Source organism: Pelobates fuscus, chromosome 5 (assembly GCF_036172605.1).
Source record: "Pelobates fuscus isolate aPelFus1 chromosome 5, aPelFus1.pri, whole genome shotgun sequence".
NCBI classification, from domain to species: Eukaryota; Metazoa; Chordata; class Amphibia; order Anura; family Pelobatidae; genus Pelobates; species Pelobates fuscus.
Genome location: NC_086321.1, coordinates 5,414,585 through 5,430,839, shown reverse-complemented (window position 1 = coordinate 5,430,839; position 16,255 = coordinate 5,414,585). Strand labels below are relative to the sequence as shown.

Sequence of the window (16,255 nt, the reverse complement as noted above, 5' to 3'; positions counted from 1 at the left end):
CGATTTAACTCCTAAATAGCAGAGCTTTTAGCAATGAGACAGCAGGGACATTACCTGTACACCAAAACTGCTTTATTAAGCTAAAGTTGTTTTGGTGACTTTAGTGTCCTTTTAAATCAAGGCTATTATCCACTATAACAGTTATAGGTAGAAACCTATATTTATAACATTAGTTACTCTTGCTGATTTAGTTATATGATACCCCCTTAATCAGACAGTCAGTCATCAGTCGCTCAGACAGTGACGCAGTCAGTCAGTGTCTCCGACAGTCACGCAGTCAGTGAGTTTCTGACAGTTAGTCAGTCTCTCAGACAGTTAGTCAGTCTCTCAGACAGTTAGTCAGTCACTCATTAAGGCACTCAGGCAGTCTCTCAGACAATCAGACAGTCATTCACTAGAGGGGTACATCGAGATAGTGGACCTCTATGAGGAGATGCTGATTAGCATACTGCAACAATTATTGCATACGTGCAGTCTGATCTCATCCATAGGTGGAATGCTGATATGTGGTGAAACAAAGGGAGTAAAGTTAAGTAAAATGCTTTATTTAATAGAAATGTATTTTAAAATTTGATTTATTATTCAGGACAATGTATAGATTATATTCTTATAATATACAGGAGAATTGTTGGGAATTGTTATAGACAACAAACTATGCAACAATGTCCAATGTCAATCAGCATTGGCCAAGGCCAGTAAGGTATTGTCATGCATGAAAAAGGGCATTCATTCTCGGGACGAGAATATCATTTTGCCTCTTTATAAATCACTGGTAAGACCACATATTGAATATGCTGTGCAATTTTGGGCACCTGTTCTAAAGAAGGATATTATGGCACTAGAAAAAGTGCAGAGGCGGGCTACAAAATTAATAAAAGGAATGGAACATATCAGCTATGAAGAAAGGGTAACAAATTTAAACCTATTTAGTTTAGAAAACCGTCGCCTGAGAGGGGATATGATAACATTATACAAATATATTCTGGGCCAATACAAACCATTGTGTGGAAATCTATTTACAAACCGGGCTTTACATAGGACACAAGGTCATGCGTTTAGACTGGAAGAAAGAAGATTTCGTCTAAGGCAAAGGAAAGGTTTTTTTACTGTAAGAACAATCAGGATGTGGAATTCTCTGCCTGAAGAGGAGGTTATTATCAGAGTCCATTCAGATGTTCAAACAGCTACTAGATGCATACTTGCAAAAACAGAATATTCAAGGATATAATCTTTCAATGTAGGGTAATAGCTGCTTGATCCAATTATAAATCTGACTGCCATTGAAGAAGGAATTTGTTTCCTAGCTTGTTGCAAAATTGAAAGTGCTTCAAACTGTTTTTTTTTTTTGCCTTCTTTTGGCTCAACAGCAAAAAACAAATGTGAAGAAGGCAGAACTTAATGGACTCAAGTCTCTTTTCAGCTATGTAACTATGAGACATTACAGTCATCTGTTTAATATACTAGAAAGAGAGGAAGATCTTTGTAGCTGTGATCCAGTAATACAGACAGTAAGTGACATCTTGGATCTTCTAAAAGGTCAAGCTATGTTCACATCTAACTAAGGGAAGCCGTGGGTGCTCCCTGTAATGTGTTGGTTCTATATTAAAAGTCATATCTACAAGCTATGTAAATCCTTAGCTAAATACATATCTCACCTGTCCTGAGCTGGCGTGAACTCCCGTTGGGAGAGGCTTGGAAGTCCACGACTTGTTTCTCTAGTTTCGGACAGTTCACATTCTCATACATGTCCTCCCATTTCTCAGAGTTTTCATCTTAGGAAACAAAGAAACAAAAACAGGGAAATATCAGTCTGTTCATAACGTATTTACAGAGAATTAACCTTGGAGTATTGAGGAAAGTCTTACAGGATGAGGTAGGGCATCATATAATGAGACAGAGCTCGAGATACACTGTGAGACCTGTAGGTGCAAACATGGGATTAGTAAAATTCCATGACAGAGCCGAGTTCCGGAGATGGCCTGCCCTTGGTAATTGTAGAATATATTTATTTGGGGAACAGCAATCACTTGGTTTTAGTAGGGGATCAAGATGCATGGAGGGTCGTGTCAGGGGTGAGAAGAGCAGCAGGTAATGAAGATACTAATAACATTCATGATATTTCTACATATTTGCAATTAATGAAAGGTAGGTTGACGAGCTTTGAACAGGTTGGTTATGGGGTTGGGTTGACACATCATTAACCTCAATGGAGACTGAAAAGTGAGGTTTACTGATCAGACCAGGAAAGAAAGGACTTCCAATGGAAGAGATTGAGTTTAAGTAAGAAGTAATCACAGTGTGGCAAACCTAGCCACTTCTGGACTATATTCATTGCAGGTTGTCCGTAGGCTGAAGCTATACTATGTAACGTTAACTGTATATGTATTTTCCTATGGCCGTTCGCATGCTGACAGCCGTATGCTGCCAGCATACAAAGCATTCATACGGCGAAACACGGCTATCCTGGCCGTTCGCCGTACGAATGTGGACTCCCCAGGTAGACCACACATTCACAGGTCGTGTGGCACCAATTACCCGGTTGCAACATTGTTGCAATCGGTAATTAAGGGCTCTCCTAGGTGGCCGTCGTTCGACTACCGACCATGCGGCGGTCGGCCATCTTGGATCCTTTGTCTCTGCAGCGGTGTTCGGTCGTCGAGAGCCTGGAACTGAAAACGGCTACTCAATGATCCGAACACCGCTGGACTTCTAGAGCGTTCGGGAGTTCCGCGTTCGGTACATTATGTGTCCCGTACTTATTCGGTACTTTTAAACCCACTTTAATGTTTAACTGTATTATGTGCGGCGTTCGGTCAAATCAGCTGGGATCGGAGCGGTATTCTCCCAAAGTGTGCGCCCCGACCCCAGCTATCTACCGAACGTTCAGTTATTCCGAAGTACCGAATATTGTGTGAATTACAGATTTTAATGTCAATTGTCGGTTTTGCTGCACGAGGGGATAATCCACTTAATCGTCCATTTTAGTGGGAGTATCCTTCTCGTGCAGCAATGCCTGTTGGGAAAGTCACAGTGCATGTTGGGAGAAATCCCCTGGAATTACTGTATGGAAACCCCTTGCATGGGGAACTGTATAAATATGCTGCCTGTGAATAAACCGAGTTAGTTGACTCCCAAACTGTGTTTCGTCCGGTTATTGGGAGGATTGGGGATATTGCCTTGCTTTCTACTCTGACTGTGGATTTCCTAGATGTACCAACGGATATCGTATGCTGATACATTGCATTCCGTTACAATTGGTGGCAGCGGTGGGATCCGAACCTTACAGCCGAAAAAGCAGCGTTCGTGGAAACTGGAACGACCGAACAAGGAAAGCAAGGGCAATTCGTATGGAGATTGATTATACCATACTAAAGCGACAAACTTTAAAAGAGCTACTGGAAGCCAGGGGTAAGATAGCCAGCAACAAGTCTAAAGCTGTGCTGATCGCTGAACTGATGGAGGAAGACCGAGCCCGCAGCGCTACACCCCCACCAGCCAAGGAAGAGACCCCATTCCAAAAAGAGCTGCGAACCAGGTTGGAGTTTTTACCGCAACCAGTACCGCTGGAAATACTGACCGTGATGGTATCAGATGTACAGGATTATCTGATGGCGACCAGCACACCAGCAACCCCGCCTAGGGCAGAGTCTGTTACTGCCTCCACCTACGGACAGGTAAAGCCCAAAGTCCCACATCACGCCTTTAAAGCGTTTTGTGAAGAAAAGGACGAAATTGATGGGTATTTGCAGGACTTTGAGCGGCTGTGCGATCTGCACGATTTGGAGCCCGCAGTATGGGTGCCGCTGCTGGCAGGCAAATTATCGGGTAGGGCAGCTGAAGCCTACCGTGCTGTACCCCGAGAGGACAGTAAGGATTACCCTAAAGTGAAGAGGGCAATCTTGGAGAGGTATGCTATTACCCCAGAGGCATACCGGCGGAAATTCCGGGGCTTGCGCAAGCCTGAGAAAGATTCTCATGCAGAATGGGCGCACAAGCTGGACCAAGCATCGCTAGGCTGGATACAGGCCAGCAACGCCACTAACATGGAGGAGTTGAGGCAGTTAATGCTGCTGGAACAATTTTTTAATGGTTTGTCCCCAGAGGCACAAGAATGGGTGAGAGACCGGAAACCCCTCACCCTACCCGAAGCCGCTAAATTGGCGGATCAACATTTTGATGCCAGGAGACATCACGGGACCCAAACTAAGGCCCTCCCTCGGATTACAGGGCCACCTAATAATTTTACCCCTACCAGCCCCACCGTACCCCTGCACAGGCCGGCACTGAATACTCCACCAGCCCCCTCCCGATACAACGGCAGGGCTAACATTCAGTGTCACACCTGCAAGCAGTGGGGGCACATTTCTCGAGAGTGCACCCAAAACCGGAGCCGACAAGCTTGGAATCAGGTGCAACAAAATTTGGCACCCAGGGCTGCTGCGCACCATTACCAGGTAGCACCCGCCACCCAAGACGTGCTGAGCGCTCAAATTGAGGAGCCTCTGGGGGTACTGCACGAAGTAATGTCAGTCCGAGCCACCGACAACCGACAGCACCATCGGCAGCTAGTGACCCTGGAGGGAAAGGAGGTGCAAGGGCTCCGGGATTCGGGAGCCACTTTAACTTTGGTTGCACCACATTTGGTACCAGGCGCAACCCACACTGGCGGCTCCGTGGCAGTACGGGTGGCCGGGGGAGCAGTATACCGGCTACCTACTGCCAAAGTTCATTTGGATTGGGGTGTGGGAGAGGGGACCGTAGAAGTGGGGCTGATGCAGAATTTACCTGCTGATGTTGTACTGGGGAATGACTTGGGCCAAATGACTTCCGCTTTTATTCCCCAGACTCCGTACCAGGAGGCCCTTCCCGTAACCACCCGGCAACAGGCTCGCACCACGGCTACACCAACGCACTCTGAGGCTCAGGTAAGAGACCATGTTCCCCAACTGACCCCCATGTCCTGGGATACCCCGACTACCTTTGCGACCGAAGTCCAGACCGATCCCACTCTCCAAGTATATAGGGACCGGGCACAAACCGACCAAGCAGGGTTAGAGGGGGAGCGGTTCATCTGGGAAAGAGAGTTGCTCTACCGTGTCACAGCAAAAGATGTGGGGGGATCTGTCACCTTAACTAATAAACAGCTAGTGGTACCCCAGAAGTATAGACAGGAGCTGCTGCGAATTTCTCATGACATCCCCTTGTCCGGACACCTAGGGATGACCCGTACCCGATACCGTTTGACCCATGCCTTCTTCTGGCCCGGGATCTCTCAGGATGTGCGCCAATATTGCACCTCCTGCGACGTCTGCCAGCGTGTAGGTAAACGAGGAGATCGCCACAAAGCCAGGCTATGCCCCCTGCCCATCATAGCAGAACCCTTCAGCCGAGTAGCAGTGGACATCGTAGGTCCCCTGCCAAAACCCAGTCCCTCCGGCAAAAGGTATATCTTAACTATAGTGGACTACGCCACCCGATACCCCGAAGCCGTGGCCCTCTCTAATATCCACGCTGAGACCGTAGCAGAGGCATTAATGAAGGTATTTTCCCGAGTAGGTTTTCCCCAAGAGATAATCTCGGACCGAGGTACCCAATTTACGGCCGAGGTTACCCAACATATGTGGAAGGTGTGTGGCATTAAGCCAATAGTTAATTCCGCCTACCACCCCCAGTCCAATGGGCTTTGTGAGCGGTTCAACGGGACGCTGAAGCAGATGCTTCGGACGTTCGGGGAGACCCACAAAGACTGGGAGAGGTTTCTACCTCACCTACTCTTTGCCTATAGAGAGGTCCCCCAGGAGTCGACAGGATTCTCCCCGTTTGAACTACTGTTTGGGAGGAGGGTGCGAGGACCCTTGAACTTGATTAGGGAACACTGGGAGGGAGAGAGTACCACTAACGAGACCCCTATCGTGTCATACGTCCTGGAGTTCAGGGACCGTCTGGAGGCGCTGACTCAGGCTGTGCACACAAACCTACAGGCGGCCCAGCAACGCCAGCGCCGCTGGTACGATAGAGGAGCCAGGGACCGCAGCTTTCAGGTGGGACAGAAGGTCTTGATCTTAAAGCCCGTCCGCACAGATAAGCTGCAGGCCGTCTGGCAAGGCCCATACCAGGTAGTGGAGCAGCGATGCGACACTACCTATGTGATCGGCCCCTGCTCAGGGGTAGGGAAGAGACGCATGCTCCACGTGAACATGCTCAAACCCTACCATGAGAGGATAGAGGATGTAACGGCCATATGTGCCTCCTCCGTAGAGGATCAGGAAAATCTACCTTTACCCGACCTACTAGAACCCGAGGAACAGATAGAGCCCTCCCGGGGAGTTCAACTGGGGGAGCGGCTAAGCCCCCAGGAGCGTGCCCAGGTACAGGCGCTGATTGTAGCCAAGGGGACTACCTTCTCCAATTTACCTGGGTACACTCCGCTAGCCACCCACCGAGTGGAGACCCCAGGACAGCTACCTATGCGCCAGGCTCCATATAGGGTTCCGGAATCCGTCCGGACCCATATGAAAGCCGAACTGGACGAAATGTTGCAGCTAGGGGTTATCGAACCCTCCGATAGCCCCTGGGCATCGCCGGTAGTCCTGGTACCTAAAAAGGATGGCACCACCCGATTCTGTGTTGACTACCGGAGGCTAAATGACAAAACGGTGTCTGATGCCTACCCGATGCCCCGGATAGACGAGCTGTTGGATAAGATGGCACGGGGCCAGTATCTCACTACCATTGATTTGTGTAAGGGGTACTGGCAGATCCCACTAGCCGATGACGCCATCCCCAAGTCGGCGTTTGTCACCCCGTTTGGCCTGTACCAGTTCAAGGTCATGCCTTTCGGGATGAAAAACGCCCCGGCTACCTTTCAGCGGATGGTAGATCGGCTACTGGACGGTTTTCAGGAGTATGCCTGTGCCTATCTAGACGATATAGCCGTGTTTAGCCAGAACTGGGAAGACCACCTACGCCATATAGGGGCGATATTAGATCGCATTGGGGAGGCCGGGTTAACGCTAAAACCTAGCAAGTGCCACATAGGTATGGCCGAGGTGCAGTACCTGGGCCACCGTGTAGGGTGTGGACAGCAGAGGCCCGAGCCAGCCAAGATTGAGGCCGTAGCCAAGTGGCCTACCCCCAGGACTAAGACCCAGGTGCTGGCGTTCTTAGGGACAGCCGGCTATTACAGAAAGTTTGTCCCTGACTATAGCACCCTGGCCAAACCCCTAACCGACCTGACGAAGAAGAACCTTCCCCGACTGGTTGTCTGGGCCCCAGAGTGCGAGCAGGCATTCCAACAACTCAAGACTGCTCTCACTAATGCTCCTGTGTTAACTGCTCCTGATCCAACTAAAAGATTTCTTGTTCACACAGACGCTTCAATGTTTGGATTGGGGGCAGTACTGAGCCAAGTGGGAGCCGATGGCGGAGAACACCCCGTAGCCTATTTAAGCCGCAAGTTGCTGCCTCGTGAAGTGAGCTACGCCGCCATCGAGAAAGAATGCCTGGCCGTGGTGTGGGCCCTTAAAAAGTTACAGCCATATTTGTACGGACAACCTTTCTCCTTACTCACAGATCACAACCCGTTAGTGTGGCTAAACCGTGTGTCTGGAGACAATGCCAGGCTGCTGCGCTGGAGCTTGGCGCTGCAGCCCTTTGACTTTACTATCCATTACCGGCCAGGAAAACAAAACGGTAACGCTGACGGGTTATCCAGACAGACTGAACTCGAGAAGTGATCTGTGAGTGTTCTCCCGGACATCCCCAAGCCGATCCGTTGGGATCAGACTGTGTATGCCGGCTTGGTTCTGGGGGAGCATTGTGGCAAACCTAGCCACTTCTGGACTATATTCATTGCAGGTTGTCCGTAGGCTGAAGCTATACTATGTAACGTTAACTGTATATGTATTTTCCTATGGCCGTTCGCATGCTGACAGCCGTATGCTGCCAGCATACAAAGCATTCATACGGCGAAACACGGCTATCCTGGCCGTTCGCCGTACGAATGTGGACTCCCCAGGTAGACCACACATTCACAGGTCGTGTGGCACCAATTACCCGGTTGCAACATTGTTGCAATCGGTAATTAAGGGCTCTCCTAGGTGGCCGTCGTTCGACTACCGACCATGCGGCGGTCGGCCATCTTGGATCCTTTGTCTCTGCAGCAGTGTTCGGTCGTCGAGAGCCTGGAACTGAAAACGGCTACTCAATGATCCGAACACCGCTGGACTTCTAGAGCGTTCGGGAGTTCCGCGTTCGGTACATTATGTGTCCCGTACTTATTCGGTACTTTTAAACCCACTTTAATGTTTAACTGTATTATGTGCGGCGTTCGGTCAAATCAGCTGGGATCGGAGCGGTATTCTCCCAAAGTGTGCGCCCCGACCCCAGCTATCTACCGAACGTTCAGTTATTCCGAAGTACCGAATATTGTGTGAATTACAGATTTTAATGTCAATTGTCGGTTTTGCTGCACGAGGGGATAATCCACTTAATCGTCCATTTTAGTGGGAGTATCCTTCTCGTGCAGCAATGCCTGTTGGGAAAGTCACAGTGCATGTTGGGAGAAATCCCCTGGAATTACTGTATGGAAACCCCTTGCATGGGGAACTGTATAAATATGCTGCCTGTGAATAAACCGAGTTAGTTGACTCCCAAACTGTGTTTCGTCCGGTTATTGGGAGGATTGGGGATATTGCCTTGCTTTCTACTCTGACTGTGGATTTCCTAGATGTACCAACGGATATCGTATGCTGATACATTGCATTCCGTTACACACAGATACAGAAGAGGACCCAATCCCAGATATAAGGAAATATATAACATGAGATGAAGTGGATAAAGGACTCATGTAGTGTGATTTCCATATTTTGGACACGGTCCTTCTATATCATTAAATATGTACATTTCCAATCTATCCTACCACCTCTGGTGGATCACTAGGACAGGAATCTTCCACTATTCCCATAATACCGATAAGGATCACTACAAAGACTTCATCTTCCTCATTATATTAACCTCTTTTTGTTTAAAAATATATTTAAAAAAAACACGTATTACGTTGTTTACAACAATGTATAGACAAATCTGGATTTACATCCCCAAATCTCTCAAATTACAGAATCCTATCTCAGAGGAACAGAATAAGAGAATTATTCTGCAAATAAAATAAGGACTATGGGAAAATGAATACATACACCAAAAAATGCACATTTGTGGGCACCTCCAGCAGACATGTGCAAGTAGGCTGGTGCTTTCACTGCCAGCTTATGGTAGACATTCCCAGTAAAGTTGAGAGTTTGGCAGTGGGACACAACGACTCTCCATCATAATACGTAGATTCTTACTACAGCACTCAAAGTAAGCTCTCACAATTAGCTCACTGTCCTTCAATTCATTATTTCAAAATGTATTTGTATATCTCATCCCACATGACAGCATGTTAAATAAAATATTACCTGCATTTTGAGATTGTTTCAGTGGTAATTTGATAAATTGTAGATCTGCATAGGTGATACTCTCTGCCATTTCAAGTGTCAAACTATGATTTATGAGAGGAAATGAGAGCCAGCATCTGATCTATTGTCATGTTATGACTAGAATAAAGAGGAAGTCACAGAGCAGATGTGTTCAGTCAGGCAATAATAGTCGTTAAATGTCAATGGGTTTTCCACTATGTTTTTACAAACACAGTTAAAAATAAACATTACTTACCTTATACGGAGACTAAGCCCTTTGTCTGTACCTGAAATGATGTAATCTCTGTAATGTACATGGCTCCTGGCCTCAGCATATCATTAACGCTGCCTACTAGCCATCTGCGTAAGTGGTTGCCCAGTGCCCAGCCATCTGCGTAAGTGGTTGCCCAGTGCTTGCCCACTGTCTGCATATTGGGCACTGCTTTATCCGCTGGGATCAAAGATGAGCTTAGTTTGTCATCAGATAGGTCATCCCTTGAGTCTTTCTATGAAATCATCATGGGTGGCTGCCATTCGTATGGACGAACACGAGGTGGCGGCCATCTTGTTTTGACCAACGCTTCCAGCGGGCTTTGGTCATCGAGTGTATGGAACTATTATTGGACACTCGACGGCCCGAACACTGCTGAAACTTCTATCCCCACTTATGTTCGTTCCCATTCATCCGAAGAAAGGGGCGTTCGGTGAAATCGAACTCCCGAACAAGAGATACACAACTAGACTTCTCACGAACGGTTCCTTTCAGCATTTTGTTGTGTTTGGAGTTCCCAAAAGAGAACGACCGCACAGCCTGAATCTCTGGAACTATTTTGGGCAGGAGCCTCGTGTGCGGTTGGTCAGAAACAAGACTTCCATAAAACTCTTAAACCCCTGAACCGATCTGGGTGATTTTTAAATATGTTGCTCCCCCAGATCGGGGCCATCTGGGGATTTAACTTGTGTGGGGATTATGTGAGTTTTTGGGGTACTTTCAGGTTACATTTAAATTGGGTTATTGTTCACCTAGAGATAATTGAGTTAGTACAGTATCTGGCTCAATTATCTCTCAGGCAGAAGGAAGGGATTGTATGATTGTATATGGGAGTGTCATGCATTTATACAGCATTATCATTGGTCTGTGACTATATTGTAGTTCCCCACAAGGTCCATATAGGAATGCCCCTTGCATGGGGAATTGCATAAAAGGCCAGTGTGGCTACCAATAAATCAGTTCTTGCTTACCCTCATCATAGAATCTCATCTCATGATTGTAGGGACCAGCTATACCTGCTATAATCACCAGCTCTTGTAAAAGAGCTATACTATCCTGGGAAATCGGAAAGCATCACTCTGAACAGGGGGAAAAGAATGGCTCAGGCGGTGAAATGCCTCATCCTCTAAGGGTAGCCACCACAATTGGTGGCAAGCGGCGGGATTGTTCTTGTTTACCAGAGAAGATGCTGATTTTGGATGCAGTAACAGCCTAGCGGATGGAGAGTCAGTATGAACAACTGAAACGATCCACACTAAAGGATATTTTGGAGAAATGTGGGCGAACGGTGAACAATCGTCCTAATAGAGAACTAATACAAGAATTGCTAGAGATGGATAGTGCTAACATTTTACCTGAACCGATGCTACCGAATGCGGGAGATGACGAATGGATGCAGACCATTCGGTCACGACTAACCCTGTTTGGTCCCAACCCTCCCGCTGACATCGTGATACAGGTGATGGAAATTGTAGATGCAGAGGAAAGAGCTAAACAAGAATGCAAAGCCAGAGTAGCAGAAATACAGTTGTCTGAGAACGGAAGAAGGTGCCATTTGCAGCTTTTAAACATTTCCTGGAAGCAGAAGGAGAAATAGATGGGTACCTTGCAGATTTTGAGAGGCAGTGCACACTGCACAAGGTACCCACTGATGAATGGGTCACTATTTTATCCGGGAAACTATCAGGGAAAGCAGCAGGCAATTCCTGATGAGGACATACAAAGCTGCACAGCCGTTAAAGAGGCACTGCTAGCCCGGTACGCGGTCCCCCTAGAAGCGTTCCGCTGACGGTTCTGTGAAATTAAAAAACAAGGGAATAACTCTATCACCGAATGGGTCTGTCGCCTCCACCGAACCGCCTCTCAGTGGCTCAAGCTGTGTCTGGAGAAGACGTCCTACAGTTATTTCTCCTAGAATACTTCTTCAATGCCCTCAACCCTGACATCAGACAGTGGATCCGGCATTGGAGGCCACTCACTTTAACTGAAGCAGCTCGTACGGCGCACGAGTACATGGATTCCTGAAAAGCAGAATGAACCCCGGTAAGGCCTACACCCCGGCCAGAGATCCAAGCAGTGGTACCCACTAACCCTACCCCTTACCGCGGACCACCCAGACCCCAGTCTACTCCCTATAGAACTACTGTAAAGTGCTGCAGGTGCGACCAGCCAGGTCATTTCCGCAGCAACTGCCCATTGAAACCTGCTAGACCATCTTGGGGCAGTCCCATCCACAACAATACCACAGATAGGAGACCAAGCCCAGCAGCTCATTGCCTAGAAACCGAATCACAACTGGATGAGTGCTAGGGGGTACTCCACAAAGCCAACCCCATTCAGGCAGCGAACTAGGACAATCGAAGCAGCACTGGAAGCAGTTTGACTAAAGGGCCAATTTTCTGGAGGGTTAAGGGATACCGGAGCCACCATGACCCTGATACAACAACACCCAGTGTGGAGGAAGGCACACACTGGACAAACCGTAGCTGTCTGAGTAGCAGGAGGACCCGTGTGTCACGTATTCATCCTCACCTTGTGATATCTGTGATAGTAATTGCCTTCCTGACAATAACGGAAGTGCCGCTCAGCAGCCCGGCGCCAGTATACCTGACTCCTGCAACATGTTAATGGACGCCGGCCACTGCGGATCCACGCCATTTCATAGCCCCACGTCTGCCTATGGTAATGACGCCGTCAACCTGCGTGTGACATTACGCAAAAGATGTGCATGCACATTTTGGGGTCAAAGGCTGGTTACGGCCAATCGGATCTGAAGGAAGCTTATTTAAACACATTTTTACTTTTCCTCATTGCCCTGTCGTGGTTTTCCTTAGATGGTTATTCGAGAGTGTGTTCCTGATCGCGTGTTTCTGGTTATTGACTTTGGCTTCGTTTTGACTTCCCTGACTTCTGGTATCTTTGATTATTGGCTTTCCCTTATCGCTGTGTCCCATCCTGTGTCCCAGACCTCGGCTAGTATATTGACTATTCTTAGGTACGTTAAGTCCGGCCATTCTTGGGTCTGGTTAGACATTACTCTTAGTCCTAGGTGTGACACATTTCTGCATGCTGGGTCAACTGTAATCCTGACACCATGTTCACCTTGACTGGGAGTTGGATCTGGCATGGTGAACGTAAGAGAATGTTTGGCGTTAGTTTGGGTGCTAAAGAAATTGACTCCCTATTTATATGGACAAGAATTCACTTTGATCACTGACCACAACCCGTTGGTCTGGCTTAACCGGGTCACAGGGGACAATGGATGATTACTACGATGGAGCTTGGCCCTGCAAACATACAATTACACCATCCACTACCGACTCGGGAAACAGAATGGCCATGCCGACGGATTGTTCTGGCAAACGGAACATATCAACTGAGCCAACCCAGGACATCCCCAAGTTGACCCGAAAAAGGTCAAACCAAGTCTTCCGGAGTGTTCCACAAGGAGGGAGCACTGTGACGGATGCCTCCTTCATGTATTGCACCCTGTAAACATTTTCTGTTTAATTTTAATTCTACTGCCTTGAATTATTCGGTATATGAACTAACCGAACACTTAAAACCTACCCAGTTTGTATACCGAACAAACTGTCAAACAGACCGACCACCCAGGACCGTTGTGTGCCGCTAGTTAACCCCCTTGACCTTCCTAACACCTACTCTAACTGCAATCCCTGAACGTTCTCAGTGGTTGGCTGGGTGACTGCTATTCGTATGGACGAACACGAGGTGACGGCCATCTTGTTTTGGTGAACACTTCCAGCGGGGTTTGGTCATTGAGTTCATGGAACTATTATCAGACACTCTACGGCCCGAACACCACTGAGACTTGCATCCCCACTTATGTTCGTTCCTATTCATCCGCAGAAAGCGGCATTCGGTGAACTCAAACTCCCGAACAAGGGATACACAACTATCCTTCTCACGAAAGATTCCTTTCGGTATTTCATTGTTTTTGGTGTTCCCGAAACCTCATCATAGAGTCTTATCTCATGATTGTAAGGACCAGCTATACCTTCTATAATCACCCAGCTCTTGTAAGAGCTATACTATCCTGGGAAATCGGAAAGCATCACTATGAACAGGGGGAACAAAATGTCTCGGGGTAGCTGCCACAGTGGGGAAAGGGCTATTTAATGCTCAGCATCTGGTTCCAGCTCATGGAGAATTTAGCGGGTAAAGTCCTTGTAAGGACTTTAGCTCCTAGGATGGTGTGTCATCCAGTCCCTGGGAGGAAATAGAGCTACTCTCCTACCCTGTTGCAGGATGGAGAGGCTCCAGGTGGACCCCAGTCGCCATGGCTGTGGCAAAAGTGCTGAGGTTTTCCCTGGTTCCAACTTGATCTTTGTTGGAGGTACCCAGCTGTGGTACAGGGAGTTCCGCTACAGTCCCCAAAGGTCAACCACATCTTCATGTGTAGAAGAACACAAAATGAACAATTTATTATTATTCTTTTTTAGATAAAATATGACTCACTGATGTCCCTGTTCGTCCATGTGATTCTCCTCTTGACTTTTTTTTTTTGGGATACCTCCTTAAGACTGTGAAGTCTACTTGATAGTAACAATGCTTAACCTGTAACAATGGACACATTACTTTTGCATTTCATGTAAAGCTGGAGATTTCTTGGAGCATTTAGTTGCCGTGGATACCGATTTATCACTAAATTTGTCTAATGATAAATGAGAATTAAGAATGATCGTCTCTTCCTATAGACCGCCCATACTCATTTTATGTAATTAAGAACAATGAATGCTAATCTATACCTGTATCCAGTGGCGGCTGGTGAAATTTTGAGATGGTGCTCCACCCTTTAATCCCTCAAGGACAGAGGCAATTTTATGAGTTCTGACAAAAAACAATCCTCGAATTTGATCTACATGTCTGTTCAACCATAATTTACCTCTTTCATATTACAGGTTTTCATTTTACATCAAATATTTATATATAGAACAACAATTTATATGAATATAATAAAAAGTTTTAGAAATTAAATCTTATTGTCCAACTTCTGCATGCTATTTTTAACTGTGAATGTCAGAATACTTTTGGATTTTAGTGCAATGAAGCACACATTTGTATGATGTGATGTCCCTTGAATACAATGAAGCTCCCCCCCCCCCCCCCATTAGTACAGCATTAGTAGCATTAGCATTAGAAGGCATTCTGACGAGCCTGGTCGGGTGAAACGCGCGCGCCATGTGGCTTATCAAACTTAACTAATTTTTAGTTCCTTCGTTTGCACCCTATTCTTTCTGTATATCTTATTGGGGGGGTTGGATCTAGGTGCCCTTGAAGGCATGGGGGGACTATTTACTGACTACTGTTTAGCTACTCTGGCTTTTTCGTCATCTTTCTCTGTCTACCTCTCCCCCTGCCTTCCTATGAACATTCCACATTAGTGTGGATTCTTTTGAACTCAGGTTTCTGGCGGCAACCTTCCTAGTCCCACATTTAACTTTGATTATCGATTTAACTTTTCACGCTTACCAAGACACTGCCATACCTTGTCACACTGTCCTGCATCACCTCTTATGATACAGGATAACGGGACAGGTTTTCGTGCCTTGTTGTTTATAGTTATCTACTACCAGCTTACATTATGAATGGACAGCATAATTAACAGCACAAACCGACACAGTGTCTCTGCTTATAATCATTGTGAATTGTGACAACCTCACAGCACTCAGCGGCCTTTTCTGAGAAAGCACTGCCGACCTATGCATAGACAGGGCACTACGTTGGTAACATTGCTTAATGAATTGTTACATCAGTAATATACTGGCAACATCGTTTAATGAACTGTTACATCAGTAATATATACCCCAATCTACTGCGCCTTCTGTTTGCAGCACCTGGCACTTCCATTGTGATTTATTGCCAGTTTACAGATACAGCGAACAGATAGTGCTCAACATTGGTTATATCCTTTGTCGACCGTAGCAATTTCCTAAATAATACTCATTTAGGTTCTGCCGGTCTTCCACACTTTTCTAAGCATCGCATTATTTCTTTTCCCCCCCTAACATTTCTTGTTTATCATCACCTTTCTGTAACACAGACGTGTGTTTTACAGATACCAATAGGAGTGCAACTTTGGAACTCTGGAATCTTTAGCTATAAAGCTATTCCTTTTCTTTTCTTTTTTGCTATTTTCTTATTTTTATTTTTTCTAGGTTCTCTCACTTCATTTCATTTGTGTGTGACACTCTGGGTGATTGCCAGGTTGATAGGCAATTTTTAAGACTTACATATATTATTTTTCAATAAATTCTTCTTTATTTTTACTTCTCAATCATTTTTTCTGATTGATATCCTCAGCCTCTGTTGGTATTAATATTTAAATACTTTCTATATCTTCCCTATACCCCATACTGGTATATTACCCGTCCTCTCTTTGTTTCTATTTCCACTAAGGGTTACCCCCTTTTTTCTAGTATATCAGAGGGAGCTGTACCCAATCAGTTTGTCATTATAATACAGATCATAATATTGATGGATACTATTCATTTCCAAGCATGCCATG

At 46.4% G+C, this 16,255-nt stretch overlaps 1 protein-coding gene across 1 annotated transcript in view; it reads right to left on the bottom strand.

Annotated features, from left to right (window-relative positions):
* LOC134610524 (B-cell differentiation antigen CD72-like) overlaps positions 1 to 9,533 on the bottom strand; it is a 102,744-nt gene extending 93,211 nt beyond the window's left edge. The window contains exons 1-2 of the mRNA XM_063453489.1: positions 9,456 to 9,533; positions 1,656 to 1,772 (exon numbers count right to left, since the gene is read on the bottom strand). Coding sequence (XP_063309559.1) covers positions 1,656 to 1,772; positions 9,456 to 9,525 — 187 coding nt within the window. The 5' untranslated portion in view covers positions 9,526 to 9,533. The remainder of the gene's footprint in view (positions 1 to 1,655; positions 1,773 to 9,455) is intronic.
* Positions 9,534 to 16,255: the final 6,722 nt, after the last annotated feature.